The sequence below is a fragment of the Lipotes vexillifer genome, unplaced genomic scaffold, assembly GCF_000442215.2.
Source record: "Lipotes vexillifer unplaced genomic scaffold, Lipotes_vexillifer_v1.1 scaffold2094, whole genome shotgun sequence".
NCBI classification, from domain to species: domain Eukaryota; kingdom Metazoa; phylum Chordata; class Mammalia; order Artiodactyla; family Lipotidae; genus Lipotes; species Lipotes vexillifer.
Genome location: NW_006790887.1, coordinates 1412275 through 1428783, shown reverse-complemented (window position 1 = coordinate 1428783; position 16509 = coordinate 1412275). Strand labels below are relative to the sequence as shown.

Sequence of the window (16509 nt, the reverse complement as noted above, 5' to 3'; positions counted from 1 at the left end):
CAGGGCGGCTGCGCTGTCCCGTCAGAGGGGCGCTGGCGGGCGGGCTGAGGCGCGTCGGCCCGGAGCCAACCGGAAAGCTGCGCGGCGGGGCGATGAGCGGCGCCCGGGCCCCGGGCCCCGAGGCCGGCGCCGCCGGGGCCGAACCCCCCGGCGCGGCGCTGAGCGTGGACGTGGCGGGGCTGCTGGTGCAGCTGGCGCGCAGCTTCGCTCTGCTGCTGCCGGTGTACGCGCTGGGCTACCTGGGCCTGAGCTTCAGCTGGGTGCTGCTGGCGCTCGGGCTGCTCGTGTGGTGCCGCAGGAGCCGCGGCCTCAAGGCCACCCGTCTGTGCCGCGCGCTGGCGCTGCTGGAGGACGAGGAGCGCGCCGTGCGCCTGGGGGTGCGCGCCTGCGACCTGCCGGCCTGGGTGAGTGAGCGCAGCGGACCACGACACGCCCCCGGCCCTTACCTTCCTGTCAGCCACGACCCCGCAGGGTCAGGCGTCCCCGCCCGCTCCAAGTCCTCCCGGGTCTGGGGTCCGCTCACTCCCCAGCGCACCCGCCCACGTTGGGGCGTCCTGACCAGGGGCGGCACGTCCGCCTGGGTGGGCGCCGGCGTCGGGCCTGGGCCTGTGTACCTTGCGGGGCTTCGCCGCTGTCGCCGGGCCCAGCCTCCCGACCGCTCTCGGCTCGCGAACCCCTTTGGGTTGGCGCCTTCCCTCCGCCGCGCGGGTCCCGAGCAGGGCCGCACAGGTGAGGCGCTGTGTGCGCTGTCTTGCCTTGGCCACGTCGTCACGCCTCGCTGTGCGGTGCCGTAACTCCCGCTTGCCGAATGTGAGCTCGCGGCCGCCGGGTGCCCTGCGCGGGCCTGGACGCCACTCCCTGCCCCCTGCGGAAACGGCGGCCAGCGGTGTGGGGAGAAGGGCGGTTTCCTCCTTGCCTGCGAAGTCTCAGCCGTTTTTGGTGGTTTCTGGCACAGTTGAGGAGCAGTGGGGATCCCCCAGAAGATTTGCTGGTACGATGATTGGAGGTGTGTTCCAGTCCTTTGGAAGTAACGTTGTAAGCTGAGTAACTTTTATGTAGGGTGAACTCGAATCCCAGGTGAATTTGGGGGTGGGTGGGGCAGGCGTGGTATTGATCGTTTGTGCCCCAAGCGGTTCTCTGCATATTTTACTTAGGCAGCGTGGAAACTAACGGAGTTGGTTCCCTTGTTCTTTCTTAACCGTGAGTTGGTGCCAGAGTTTCAGACGGTAGGAAACAGTGCTTGTTTTAAGATAAATGATGCTGCTGTTAGGCGTGATGTAAACTTCTCGGGAAGATGGCCAGCCAGTGAGTTTCAAAAGGGTGGTTTTCTCTTAGAGGAGAAAAGGGCTTGGAGTACGATCCCTGTTTCCAGTCAGAAGACACTTGTGAAGCAAGGCATGAAGTGCATGACACCAGGCAAACAGGTTGCAAAGCAGGAGTGCCCACGGCCAGGAGGAACTCAATGGCTCCTGCCTTGTGGTGACAAGTTGCAATTGCAGCAAGAACCTCACAGTCAGGGACTTGGGAAATTTAAAATTCCATCAATACGTGGTGGATGTGTGGCACAGGACTACTTGGAACAATCACAGTAACCAGCGTGGTGTAGCTTTTTGCCAGAAGCAGGAAAGAGGAGGGTGGTGTAGAAAACGGGAACTCAGTAACAGAGGTGCGAAAAGCCAAGAGCAGAGGTGCACTTTGGAAACGCAGAAGGACTTTCAAGTGGTGTCTGGTATCTTGTGTCACACCGAATTAAAGTGATTCCAGAAAGTAGCTAAAAACAGAGTAAGGGCATTACCAAAACAGCAGACATAATCAGGGCAGAGATTCCCAGAAACTGGGGGTGCTGACATTCATAGACGCTTGGTTATGGAGCAGTTGGCTAACATCAAATTTGCTTGTAAAAGCTATGAAATGCACCCTATTTTCACATAATGAATTAACAAGTATCGTTGTTACCATATTGAAGGACAGGGCAAATTATTATGATTATTTTTAGCAGAAGAAAAGGGTGATTAGCCAAAGCTTCCTTCCTTGGGTTTCTCCTCGGTGTGACTTAAACTCATGAACCATGGTGTTCATGTTGTACAGTAAGGAATTTATGTTTTTTTCCAAAATTTTTTACTTGTTCATTCCAAATTTGTGTTTGTGCTCATGTCACACACAGATGTATACTTAAACATGCCTGTATTGCTTAGAAAACTACTGTGAGGATTCACACGAAACTTGACGGGGATCATATCCAAGAAAAGCACTAGGAATCTGGGGTTTGAGGCAGATTTTTTAATACTTTTTTTAATTGTAATACCCATGTGTTGTTTTCATGACAAAACCAGTGAATTACACTGTCTAGAAGTGGACCTGCTGTTCTGCTGTAGCCAGGGAGTCCGTGCATAAGAAGAGCTAAGTTTTCTGTATCAGTAGTTCTTTGATTTTTACTGTACATACTTAGGTTCTTGGGGTTCAGAACTTTGGGCTGATATTTTGCTTTGAACAACATGTTTGTATGGATTTCATAGTGTGTCATTGACAGCTGTGATTCACAGCAGGGTAGAAGCAGAGAGAAACTAATGTGGGGCTCACTTCCTAACCTCACTTTTGAATATGTTCACTGACAATTTTTCTTCTGTTTATTTAGTAAAGTAAAAATTTATACTGGCTGTAAAATGAGATGGTTAATAAATATGAATACTTGGAGAAAAAATACATATACTGTTTCAAATTAAGGCTATTAGGATATGAAAAATGGCTCTCAATGTGATAATTCTGTAAGACCTTGATCCTACAGCTTTAATGTATACCACATTACTATTCATTCTTTACTCTTTTTTTTCCCCCCCATTAACAGGGAAAAGGCCTGCAGGTTGGAGTTGATAGATTGGGGACTGGCCTTTTCGTTGTATCAGTGGTCTCCCCTTGTTAATTGGGCCCTGTAAAATTAGACTGTGGTTGAAGAATATTGTTGAAGAGCTTTTATAGACGTGAGTAGGGGTGATTGTCCACTGCTAGTTTTGTTTATTTGAAAAATTAGAACTTGGTGTGAAGTTTGTCCTTTTCCTGCTTTCACTACTGCCAATAAATGCTGATTCCATGGCTGCAAATAAGTGGAGATCCAAACCTGTCATAAATGACAACTGGTCTTTTATTCCTCTAATACTTTGATGATTGAGATTTAAAGCATAGTGAACTTCTGTGTTCTGCTGTTTTTGTTATTATGCACCAGCTTTTCTTTAGGGAGAGCTTTCTCCCCATGGTTCTTCTGGTAATTTCAGGAGAATTTAACTCTAGCCAAAATTTAATATGTATAGGCTAAGAACCAAATGGACAAAAGAAAAGAATACACTTTGGTCTCATGTAAAGGAAGGGCAAGTACTTTTATTCTCAGTGTTAATCATTGACTTATAGTTAAAAAAAATTTTGTGAACACTTGTAACAGACTTGTAGCTAAATCAGGATCCACAGTTTAGCTATTTTAAACTGTGGTTGCAACTTTAGCATCTAGATCCTAGAGCAGTTATGTGCTTTGAGAAGATGTTAGAAGCTCCTCAGAGCTGTGAAGGGGATATGGATAATCCTTGGGTTTCTTGCTTATGTGCACACTACTGCTGTTTTTCAAAGAGAAAAAGGACAGTCACCCTCAACATCGCTGTTATGCTGTCTAAATGCTTCATGAAGTTAGAGCAGAAGGCCCCATCGTTGCTGGACGTAAAGCAGTAACTATTTGTTTTTTAGTTTAAGCTAAAAACTGGATTTAAATTTAGGATATATGCATCCATCAGGTTGTGTGCTCTGGATTTTCTGCATCAGATGAATATTAGCCTCAGTTTATATTCAAGATGGAAGCTAGGACTGAACTATATATAATTTAAGTAGATACAGGAATTGAAAATATATGTAGTATATTTATGTTAAATTATATTAATACATGTTGTGTTAAATTGTATTAAATATGTTTATAAAATATAGACCTTGATCCTGTGAAGAACCGATGATGAACAACTGACTCATGAGTTAGTGTTCTCCTTAGGCCTGGTGGACCTCTTTCCTATTTTCTCTGTGGGTTTTCATGATTTCTACATTGGTTGCAACATTTAACCTTGAATGATATCACAGACATTGTGAATAGATTAAAAACCATTGAGTTGTACACTTTAAATGAGTGAATTGTATGGGATCTGAATTATATCTCAGTGCTGTTAAAAAAATTATAGACATTGAATTTCTCTTAAAAATAAAGAAGTGAAACAGGTGAACTATACTATACTATACTATACTATAACTATACTATACTATACTATACTATAACTATACTATAACAGGTGAACAGTTATAGTACAAATTAAGCCATACAAACCTCTTTGCTTATGGAGTTCCAGCTAAAACTGATATAATTTTTAAAAATTATTGTTCCAATATAAATTTGGAGACCTTTACATTTTAAAGAATATTTAATGAAAGTGGAGGGCTTATGAATGAAAAAAGTTAACTAAGTAAATGTTTTTACCTTAAACCTAATGTTACTTTACGCATTGATACTACATTAGTTAAACAAACAGAAATTGTGCTTCAGAGATATACATAGCCTGTGTTTTTTGTGTGAGTTATTCTAAACTCTTTAATTCAAGTACTGATATGTAATTGCGATGTGTGTTTGGGAAATTTAACCTATGAATTGGTTTGTTTTCTATAAATGTATCCTATCATAGCATTTAATTAATTTATTTATTTATTAATTTATTTATTTTTGCGGTACGCGGACCTCTCACTGTTGTGGCCTCTCCCGTTGTGGAGCACAGGCTCCGGACGCGCAGGTTCAGCGCTGGGCTCACGGGCCCAGCCGCTCCGCGGCATGTGGGATCTTCCCAGACCGGGGCACGAACCCGTGTCCCCTTCATCGGCAGGCGGACTCTCAACCACTGCGCCACCAGGGAAGCCCTTTATTTATTTTTTTAAAGGCCCAGTTTTAAAAAAAATTTTAATTTAAATTTTTATTTACTTATTTATTTATTTGGCTGTACCGCTCAGCATGCAGGATCTTGGTTCCCTGACCAGGGATTGAACCTGTGTTCCCTGCAGTGGAAGCTTGGAGTCCTAACCACTGGACTGCCAGGGAATTCCCCATACATTGTATGTATGTATTTATTTATTTATTTATTTTCCCCCCATACATTTTAGAATGTACTATTTGTAGTCTCTTGCATTTTGTTATGTTTTGTTAAATCATTACCTTTTTTGGTTTCCATGACAATGCTGCCGCAGATGAATTTTCCTTCCCCATTTAAAGATCTGAGGACGCACTATCAACAGAAGTGTTAGAGGTCACCTTGCTTTCATGTGTGTACTTACTTCCCAGTGGATACGAGATGGGGTGTGATGGCTGAAGAGTGCCCTGGTGGGTCAGAAGGTGGTCAGTGGTGGGGGCGTGCATATAGACACACTAAAGGACATTGAAGGATAAGTGGGAACAGCAAGATAAAAGTGCAGGATTGGGAAATCAGGCATCTCAGGGGATGAAAGCATCAGAGCCCAGTAGGACAGCAACATGGGTACCTGGGCCCTGCCGTCGGGAGGGAGCTGTAAGGAAGGTGAGGAACTGTCAGCTGGGCCCAGGGGTGAGGAGTAGAGCTGCTCAGACGGGGGCCTGGCCACCTCTCAGGGCAGCACTCGCATTTCTCAGGGACACGTGGCGTGTTTGGACATGGGAGGAGGGGGACATCATGATGTACTCAGAACCAATTTGTGAAGTCAGAAGGTGGAAGCTCCTGTGCAGTGCTGATTACTGCTGGATTGCCCTGCTCTACACTCTTGAAGTCGCTGGAGACGCCTGTCCACCTCCCCCAAATAGACTTTTATTTTACTCTAAAGGGTCTTACTGTGCCATAAACACTGCGTCATCCCCTGCTCTTTTGAAACTGGGTGGGCATAGTTCTTACATAAACAGTGTCAGTAGTTGTGTTGCATGGAACCATTTTTCCATTTAACATGTTTTATTCACAAGTTTTCTCATGGTCTTTTGCCCTCTCAGTGTTTTTTCTTTCTTAATTTTTTTTTCCTTAAGTGTTAAAAAAAAAGTCCTGTAAATTTTTTAAAGAAAACCATCTATTTTGGTGAATTTTTCCTAGAGTAGATCACATTTTAAGGAACAAGCCCAGCTTAAGTGCAGGGATCAAAAATGAGCTTTCATTGATTCATCTATTCACTCAGCCAGTATTGGACCTTTCCTGTGTTCCAGGTACTGTACTAGGTGATGAGCTAGACAAGGCCTCAAACTCAAAAATTTACTAGCTGGTGATTACACAAATCTAGGGATAATCCTAGTTTTAGTCATAGTATGCACTGGTAGTTTTTTTCTTTTTTTTAAATAAAAATAATACATATTCATTTTTGTTAAATCCAAAAAAAGTATTTAAAAACATTATTCATAATTCCAAACCACCCATCATAGTAGTTGGTAAAAACTATAACAACTTTGAATGGAATTGTTACTGTGTATTCATCTATTTGTACTGATAAACCATACTAAAAATCATTTGTTCAGAAAAATATGGTTTAGCGTTTAAAAGTTTTCTGGACTCTTAACTACATGTGGAAAAAGAAAGGCAACCTTTATTAGGTCTTTCACTTGGTGAAATGGTATGTTATTTTTTAAAAAGACTATGCCTTTTAGAGCATTTTGTACATTTATTGAAGTAATAGCTCAACTCTTTAAATCAGTGTATTGTAAAAGATTTTACTGATGAGGATTAAAACTTTTTTCTAGGGTTTGTAGATCTAGCTGTGTGTATAAGTTCAGTTTTATGCTATCCTGTCTTTCCTATTTTGTAAAAGGCAGTCTTACGATTACTCATACTGGACGCTTCTGAGACCTGTAGTTCAATATCTGGTGTCTTTTTTGTTTTTAATTAATTAATTTATTTACTTTTGGCTGCGTTGGGACTTTGTTGCTGTGCGTGGGCTTTTCATTGTGGTGGCTTCTCTTGTTGCGGGGCACGGGCTCTAGGCGCCCGGGCTTCAGTAGTTGTGGCATGTGGGCTCAGTAGTTGTGGCTTGCGGGCTCTAGAGCTCAGGCTCGGTAGTTGTGGCGCACGGGCAACATCTTTATTGGGGTATAATTGCTTTACAATGGTGTGTTAGTTTCTGCTTTATAACAGAGTGAGTCAGTTATACATATATATATGTTCCCATATCTCTTCCCTCTTTGTCTCCCTCCCTCCCACCCTCCCTATCCCACCCCTCCAGACAGCCACAAAGAACCGAGCCGGTTTCCCTGTGCCATGCGGCTGCTTCCCACTGGCTATCTACCTTACGTTTGTTAGTATATATATGTCCATGTCTCTCTCTCGCCCTAACACACCTCACCCTTCCCCCTCCCCATATCCTCAAGTCTGTTCTCCAGTAGGTCTCTGTCTTTATTCCTGTTTTACCCCTAGGTTCTTCATAACATTTTTTTTTCTTAAATTCCATATATATGTGTTAGCATACGGTATTTGTCCTTCTCTTTCTGACTTACTTCACTCTGTATGACAGACTCTAGATCTATCCACCTCATTACAAATAGCTCAATTTCGTTTCTTTTTATGGCTGAGTAATATTCCATTGTATATATGTGCCACATCTTCTTTATCCATTCATCCGACGACGGGCACTTAGGTTGTTTCCATCTCCGGGCTATTGTAAATAGAGCTGCAATGAACATTTTGGTACATGACTCTTTCTGAATTCTGGTTTCCTCAGGGTATATACCTAGTAGTGGGATTGCTGGGTCATATGGTAGTTCTATTTGTAGTTTTTTAAGGAACCTCCATACTGTTCTCCATAGTGGCTGAACCAATTCACATTCCCACCAGCAGTGCAAGAGTGTTCCCTTTTCTCCACACCCTCTCCAGCATTTATTGTTTCTAGATTTTTTGATGATGGCCATTCTGACTGGTGTGAGATGATATCTCATTGTAGTTTTGATTTGCATTTCTCTAATGATTAATGATGTTGAGCATTCTTTCATGTGTTTGTTGGCAGTCTGTATATCTTCTTTGGAGAAATGTCTATTTAGGTCTTCTGCCCATTTTTGGATTGGGTTGTTTATTTTTTTGTTATTGAGCTGCATGAGCTGCCTGTAAATTTTAGAGATTAATCCTTTGTCAGTTGATTCATTTGCAAATATTTTCTCCCATTCTGAGGGCTGTCTTTTGGTCTTGTTTATGGTTTCCTTTGCTGTGCAAAAGCTTTGAAGTTTCATTAGGTCCCATTTGTTTATTTTTGTTTTTATTTCCATTTCTCTAGGAGGTGGGTCAAAAAGGATCTTGCTGTGATTTATTTCATAGAGTGTTCTGCTTATGTTTTCCTCTAAGAGTTTGATAGTTTCTGGCCTTACATTTAGGTCTTTAATCCATTTTGAGCTGATTTTTGTGTATGGTGTTAGGGAGTGATCTAATATCATGCTTTTACATGTACCTGTCCAGTTTTCCCAGCACCACTTATTGAAGTGGCTGTCCTTTCTCCACTGTACATTCCTGCCTCGTTTATCAAAGATAAGGTGACCATACGTGCGTGGGTTTATCTCTGGGCTTTCTATCCTGTTCCATTGATCTATCTTTCTGTTTTTGTGCCAGTACCATACTGTCTTGATTACTGTAGCTTTGTAGTATAGTCTGAAGTCAGGCAGCCTGATTCCTCCAGCTCCATTTTTTGTTCTCAAGATTGCTTTGGCTATTCGGGGTCTTTTGTGTTTCCATACAAATTGTGAAATTTTTTGTTTGTCCCTTGCATTGGCAGGCAGATTCTTTTTTTTTTTTTTTTCTTTTTCAAGATTTTCAGTTTTATTTTTTTCTCAAAAGCCTAATCATATTTTTTTAAGACATTTAATCTGCGAACAGAAAACCCTGAATCTTAAAAAAGCTAAGGGTTTGGGTTTTTTTTTAAATCTTTTTAACATCTTTATTGGAGTATAATTGCTTAACAATGGTGTGTTAGTTTCTGCTTTACAACAAAATGAATCAGTTATATATATACATTGTTCCCATAATGATTAATGATGTTGAGCATTCTTTCATGTGTTTGTTGGCAGTCTGTATATCTTCTTTGGAGAAATGTCTATTTAGGTCTTCTGCCCATTTTTGGATTGGGTTGTTTATTTTTTTGTTATTGAGCTGCATGAGCTGCCTGTAAATTTTAGAGATTAATCCTTTGTCAGTTGATTCATTTGCAAATATTTTCTCCCATTCTGAGGGCTGTCTTTTGGTCTTGTTTATGGTTTCCTTTGCTGTGCAAAAGCTTTGAAGTTTCATTAGGTCCCATTTGTTTATTTTTGTTTTTATCTCCATTACTCTAGGAGATGGGTCAAGAAGGATCTTGCTGTGATTTATGTCATAGAGTGTTCTGCCTATGTTTTCCTCTAAGAGTTTGATAGTTTCTGGCCTTACATTTAGGTCTTTAATCCATTTTGAGCTTATTTTTGTGTATGGTGTTAGGGAGTGATCTAATCTCATACTTTTACATGTACCTGTCCAGTTTTCCCAGCACCACTTATTGAAGAGGCTGTCCTTTCTCCACTGTACGTTCCTGCCACCTTTATCAAAGATAAGGTGACCATATGTGCATGGGTTTATCTCTGGGCTTTCTATCCTATTCCATTGATCTATCTTTCTGTTTTTGTGCCAGTACCATACTGTCTTGATTACTGTAGCTTTGTAGTATAGTCTGAAGTCAGGCAGCCTGATTCCTCCAGCTCCATTTTTTGTTCTCAAGATTGCTTTGGCTATTCGGGGTCTTTTGTGTTTCCATACAAATTGTGAAATTTTTTGTTCTAGTTCTGTGAAAAATGCCAGTGGTAGTTTGATAGGGATTGCATTGAATCTATAGATTGCTTTGGGTAGTAGAGTCATTTTCACAATGTTGATTCTTCCAATCCAAGAACATGGTATATCTCTCCATCTGTTTGTATCATCTTTAATTTCTTTCATCAGTGTCTTATAATTTTCTGCATACAGGTCTTTTGTCTCCTTAGGTAGGTTTATTCCTAGATATTTTATTCTTTTTGTTGCAGTGGTAAATGGGAGTGTTTTCTTGATTTCACTTTCAGATTTTTCATCATTAGTGTATAGGAATGCCAGAGATTTCTGTGCATTAATTTTGTATCCTGCTACTTTACCAAATTCATTGATTAGCTCTAGTAGTTTTCTGGTAGCATCTTTAGGATTCTCTATGTATAGTATCATGTCATCTGCAAACAGTGACAGCTTTACTTCTTCTTTTCCGATTTGGATTCCTTTTATTTCCTTTTCTTCTCTGATTGCTGTGGCTAAAACTTCCAAAACTATGTTGAATAAGAGTGGTGAGAGTGGGCAACCTTGTCTTGTTCCTGATCTTAGTGGAAATGCTTTCAGTTTTTCACCATTGAGGACGATGTTGGCTGTGAGTTTCTCATATATGGCTGGCAGGCAGATTCTTAACCACTGCGCCACCAGGGAAGCCCTATCTGGTGTCTTTTTAATGGACTACAGCAGGATGTCCAGAGGAAAGTATCAATGCAGAGTAATAGCACATCTTAAGTGCACCCAGTGTGTCAGCAGCAGTGATTCCCTTTTTTAAAATATGCCATTGTTGTACCTGGTGACTACACTTGAGAGTGGGTGATCACCACACAAATGGCAGATGTGGAAATACTAGTATGGAAGTGTTTATTATGTTTTCTTTTTTATTATTTGTAAAAATGTCATTGAAGTTGAGCTTGAAGTTGTTTTGTTTGTTCAATCACTTAGTGAACTTATCTTTCTGCTTTTAATGAACATGCAGTCATGTTTGCCTTTATTTCTTATGTTATTGCTAGACAGGTTTTAAAAACATGATTTTTCTGGTATGAAAAGAACACTTGCTCATTGTAGAACATTTCAAGCTTTGGAGAATAAAAAGGAAAAAAGCTACCTGGAATCCTACTAACCAGTGATAGCCGTTATTAACATTTTGGTGATTTTCTGAATCTTTAGTATGTCTGCAGGTACGTGGATGTTGTATTTGGCTACACTAAGGATTATGTTGTGGACGTTATATCATTATTCTTCAGAAATATGACTCGTTTTTTGCAGTAGTATCTATTTTATTTAAATTATGTCTGGTGGACAGATTCCAAAAATCAGATTGTTAATTACTGTATGTTGAGAAAAGGTAAAACTAGAGTTGAAGATATTTAATTTTCTACTCTTTTCAAGTTATAAAAGATTATTTGCTTGAACTATTTGTCAGATTGTCCAGGATATATGAACTATTTTTGAACTCATAAGAGTAGCATGATAATTTTATAAACAGAAGTCTAGCTTTAAGGGGGCAGTGTTTGTTTTTGAATGGTATGATGTTAAAATAAGCACAGTAGATTTATCCAGATCCCCTCTTACATACATAACCTTTGGAAGAACTCTTTGGAAGAGTTCTCCCACGCAGAGTCGCTCTTCCAATGGCTTTTCTTCCTCTGCTGTGTTGGGATGTGAGAGTTGGTTAAGTTGAAGTCATGGCTTTGTGTAGCACAGCGTTGGGATTGCTATCTGGAGGTTGCTGAGAAGGCTCACTGCATTGTCCTTGATCTCATCTGAAAACAGCAGCCGCGTGATTGGTGTCGTCAGTGTCACTCGGCAGCCCTTGGGCACTGAGTGATGTGGGCCACCCTTGTGGGTACCCATGTCACACGTGCTGGCATGGCTCCTTGGGCACACAGTCGAGAAGCAGGCTCTGGATCTGATAGATGTAGGTTCCTGTCTGAGACCCACCCACTCCCAACTCTGGGCACTTGGGCAAGTTCGTCACACCTTTTAGAACCTTAGTTTCCTAATCATTAGGTGGGCATTGAAATGAGCCCGACCTTGTGTTGTGGTTGTGAGGCTGGAATGAAGAAAGCCCAGGGATGTGGCAGAGGTGGCTGGTGGTGGTACCCTGGGTTAGTGATCCCAGTACTGATGCTTCCTTTCAGCTGCACTGGTGTTAACGGGCCAGCTTCCTGCTGCCTTTGGCGCCTCTCTGATTCACCCTGCCACCTCCTCCCGACTTCAGCCGGAGGGGGCAGATGAGATCAGAGCTTCTCTTTTACTGTGGTTTGTTTATCTGGTGGTGTTGCTAAGAATTTATCTGCCGTAATGCTTTTGTTATTAGTCACACTCTAAAGTATTCCTTGTAATTTCTTTCTCTTTTTCTCTGTATATCCCTAAAGTAATTACCCCTCATCCTTGCTGCTTCTTCCTTAAAACAAATTCTTTCCTGAGGTTATGGTTAATCTCTCCTTGCTCTGCTTGCAGCAGCTGCCCTAATGCAGTAGATAACCGTAGTTAGTTCCATTATGACAGTATCATGTTGTAAAATTTTTAAATTCTTGTAGTCATTTCCTTCATCTTGTGAATAAGTGTTGGTTAGTGACTAAAGTGGGGACTTGAAAATGTATATCCTATTTCTGGGTCAGTTGTAATAGTTTAATTTAACCTATATTAGATGTGGAGTTGTTTTCCTTCCGTTTGCATCCGAGGGGTTGAGATATGTTTTGGGTTTCCCAGAGGATGGTGGATCTGCAGAAGATAAATCCAGTAATGTGGGAAGAGAACATCGTCCAGCTTGCTTCATGACCTAAATATTACACTGGAGTACGTGTTGTATACTGGTTTTCGGGTCTGCCACTCATTCTGAGATACCAGCATGAAATTGCTAAAATTATTCCTCTGAGTGATACTTGTACCTTCTGTTTTCTTACAAAACTTTGCTTACATATTTGTTAAATCATTTAGTTAAGTGTGCTTAGTCCTGTAATTGTGGGTAGGATCAGGAGTTTGAAGACAGGGACTTTTTATATCTGCCATAGCATCTAACAGTATTTGCATGGAGTTTGCACAGTAAACCTAGTGAGTTGTTGGAACAGTGAGCTACTAATTGCTTGTTTTATTAGGAGTGTCTATACCCAATTATAAATTGTCATATAATGCCTGTGTTGCCATTATTACACATATTTGAGGTGAGCTGCCTACTGAGATCATTAATTTATTTCATTTGTGCTATAAACATTTAAATGCCTAGCAAGCAAATGCATAAGATCTGTTAATAGTAAGTTAATATCTGAGTACTGGGTTTTTAAAACTAAAAACCCAAATATATTCTGAAACAAAAATGAGAATACAGTCTCAACTTTTTCACATACATAAAGAAAGGTCTTGAAATTTATCCAGAGCTATTAGAAAGTGTTGATTTTACTTAATAGCTTAAATCAGATTGTGGTTTTATATTGGGTGAAATGGAGTGAACACTGCTGTATGTATGAAGGATGGTTTTAACAGGAATTATCTGTAGATTGTATTTCATAGTGGATGGTGCAAGAGGGGAAAGGTAACAGCTCGTCTTTGCTTGCTGCCTGCACTGGGGCCACTGTAAGAAAACGCGGCAAACTTGGTGGCTTAAAAAACACAAATTTATCATTTACAATTCTGGAGGCCAAAAGTCTGGAATCACTTCCTTTGGGCTGAAACCAAGGGATCAGCAGGGCCGTGCTCTTCTGGAGGCCTTTCCTAGCTTCTGGAGCTGTGTTCCTGGGCTCATGGCCCTTCTGCACCTTGAAAGCCAGTAGCTGCTTCGATCATCACGGCGCTTTCTGTTTTCTTTCTGTGTCATTTCTGCCTCTGCTCCCTCTTGAAAGGATACGTATGATTGCATTAGGGCCCACCCAGGTGATGCAGGATAATTTCCCCAACTCAAGATCCTTAATTGATCACATCTGCAAAGTCCTTTTTTTTGGTCTCATAAGGCAACACTCAAGTTCTAGGGAGTAAGGACATGGATATCTCTTGAAGGGCCACCAGCACTGCCCTACATCTTGGAGTACTCAGGAGCCAAGGTGGCTGAACACAGTGATGATGGCTCAGCTTTGTTTCATCCGTTCTGAGAGGCACTTTCCCTCCACTTAACATATCTGGTCTCAGATTCATCTCACGACCGCGTGTGATTCAGTTAGTGTACTCTTTCCTTCTTAGTGGCACAAAAGTGGTGGTGTGTCTTGTAATTGGTCATTTCTTGGATTCAACACTGTGGCTGTTCCCTTTTTCTGCCATAGCCCTGGTGCCTGAGAGTTACCTGTGGTCTTGGAGAGGCAAATGGGGGAGAGAGAGGAGCTGAGCTATTGGATGAAGGGTTGCCCACTTGGGCCAAAGTGTTTGCATTGGGAGATGAGGAGAGGCTCCCGGGGAGGGGCCTTACGCCCTGTGAGTGCAGGAGTTTGGGTTTGATCTGGATGACGCCCGGAAAACACCAAAACATTTAAAAGAGTGGTGTGTCCCGATTTTAAAAAGGCACGTGTAGCAAGATAAATCTGGCAGTGATGTCCAGCTGGACTGAGGGGACTGAGTGGTGGCCAGAGCCAGGCATGAGAAAGGAAGGAGTCACCCTCGGAGGATCTGATGGGGTCACACTGGGAGGGAGGGAGGAAAGGAGCGGGATGCGGGAGTGAAAGGTGGCTCCAGGTCACTTGCTTGGCTCCTGGGTGAGGACATGATGATATTTGCCAAGAATGATTCTGTAGGAACAGTAGTTTGGAGGCCTAGAGATAAGGATGGGAAATTGTTAATTTTGTTTTATAAACGTTGAGTTTAAGAACCCTAAGGGAGTTCCAAGAGGAGTTATCAAACAGCAGCCAGCAGCTGGTAGGTGAGATCTGGGGGACACACCCGGACACTTTCAGTTCTTAGGTGACGGGTGGCTGAGATCACGCTTGAAGTGGAGAAATGGAGAAAGTATGTGTAGACAGCATAACAGGACCAGAGGGCCCAGGACAGACGTTTGCACTCTGGAGGAAATCAGGGGATGGAAAATGAGGGGAGGGAATTCCCTGGTGGTCCAGTGGTTAGGACTCAGCACTTTCAATGCTGTGGACCGGGTTCAGTCCCTGGTTGGAGAACTAAGATCCTGCAAGCTGCAGTGTGGCCAAAGAAAAGGAAAAGAAAGAAAGAAAATGAGGGAAATGTTTCATTCATTCAGTGCTCACTGTGTGCAGGTTCTCTTCCAAGCACTCTGCGTAGACACCTGTTACCCTCATTTTACAGGTGAGGGGACAGACCACCCTAACACTTGTCTTTGGTTCCAGGGCATAGTTTGAACTGAGAAGTCTCTTGGTGATGAGGAAGAAACTGGGGATTAGACATTGTCTAATCTAGTTATTTTGATAATTTCTAAGGGCCCAGGGGTTCAGTGGTCACCGCAGTCACACAGAACTGGAGGCAGTGCTGGGCTGGGGTCTTGTCCCTGCTGGCCATGCCCTCTCCACCGCCCCTCGGCCCAGCTCACTTGGTTATACAGCGTTAGCCTAGCCGTCTCAAGTATTGTGTTAGGCAGCGGGGTAGGCTGTCAGTGTTTTCAGTCTCTATAATTGGGACAAGTCCTTTTTCCATTTCCAAGTTTTTGTCTGGGATCGTTTTCCTCCTGCTTGAAAAACTCACTTTAATATTTCTTTTAATGCAAGTTGGACAGTAACAATTTTTCTCAAGTTGTGTTCTTTTACAGAAAAATCAAGCAGATAGAGTTCCCATATCCCACCTGCATCTAATTTCTTGTATTAGCGTCTTGCATTAGTGTGGTACATTTGTTGTAATTATTGAACCAGTGTTGATACATTATTAAGTTCCCAGTTTACATTAGGAGTCTCTCCTTGTTTGTAGAATAGTTTCACTGTCGCTGCCCCCTGCCCAATCCCCCGAGTCTTCCCTCCTCCCCATCTCCAAACCTCTGGGTGGCCACTGATCTTTTTACTGTCTGTGGTTTTGCCTTTTTCAGAATGTCAGAGAGTTGCAATCATACCCTGTGTAGCATTTTCACATTGGCTTCTTTCTCTTAGCAACATGCATTTAAGATTCCTTGTTTTTTCCTGGCTTGAGAGTTCTTTTATTTTTATTGCAATAAAATTCAAATAACATACAATTAACTATTCAGTGTCATTTAGTACCTTCACGATGTTGTGCTACCATCACCTCTGTCTGGTCCCCCAAATTTTCATCTCCCCAAAAGAAACCCTGTATCCTTGAGCAGTCACTCCCACTTCACCTGCACCCACATGCAACCACAAATTTGCTTTCTGTCTCTATGATTTTACGTATTCCGGATATTTCATATAAATGGAATCATTACAATATGTGACCTTTTGTGTCTGGCTTATTTCACTTAGCATAACATTTTTAAGATTTTACCCTGTAGCTTGCTTTGTTTCTTTTTTATGGCTGAATAATGTTCCATTGTACAGATGTACCCCAATTTGCTTATCCATTCATCCTTGGAAGAACTTTTTGGGTTGTTTCTGTCTTTATGAGTTGTTTCTGTGCTATTATGAGTAGTGTTGTGAACATTCATATACAAATTTTTGTTTGAATACCTGTGTTTAGTTTTGTAGGGTATATGCCTAGAAGTGGAATTGATGAGTTTAACTTTTTGCAGAGCTACCAAACTGTTTTCCATAATAGTGGGAATATTTTATATTCTCACCAGCGATGTAAGAAGGTTCCAATTCCT

At 41.9% G+C, this 16509-nt stretch overlaps 1 protein-coding gene across 1 annotated transcript in view; it reads left to right on the top strand.

Annotated features, from left to right (window-relative positions):
- Nucleotides 1-16509, top strand: part of ESYT2 (extended synaptotagmin 2) — an 86862-nt gene that overhangs the window by 11432 nt on the left and 58921 nt on the right. Inside the window, exon 2 of the mRNA XM_007463993.1 lies at nucleotides 4-404. Coding sequence (XP_007464055.1) covers nucleotides 4-404 — 401 coding nt within the window. The remainder of the gene's footprint in view (nucleotides 1-3; nucleotides 405-16509) is intronic.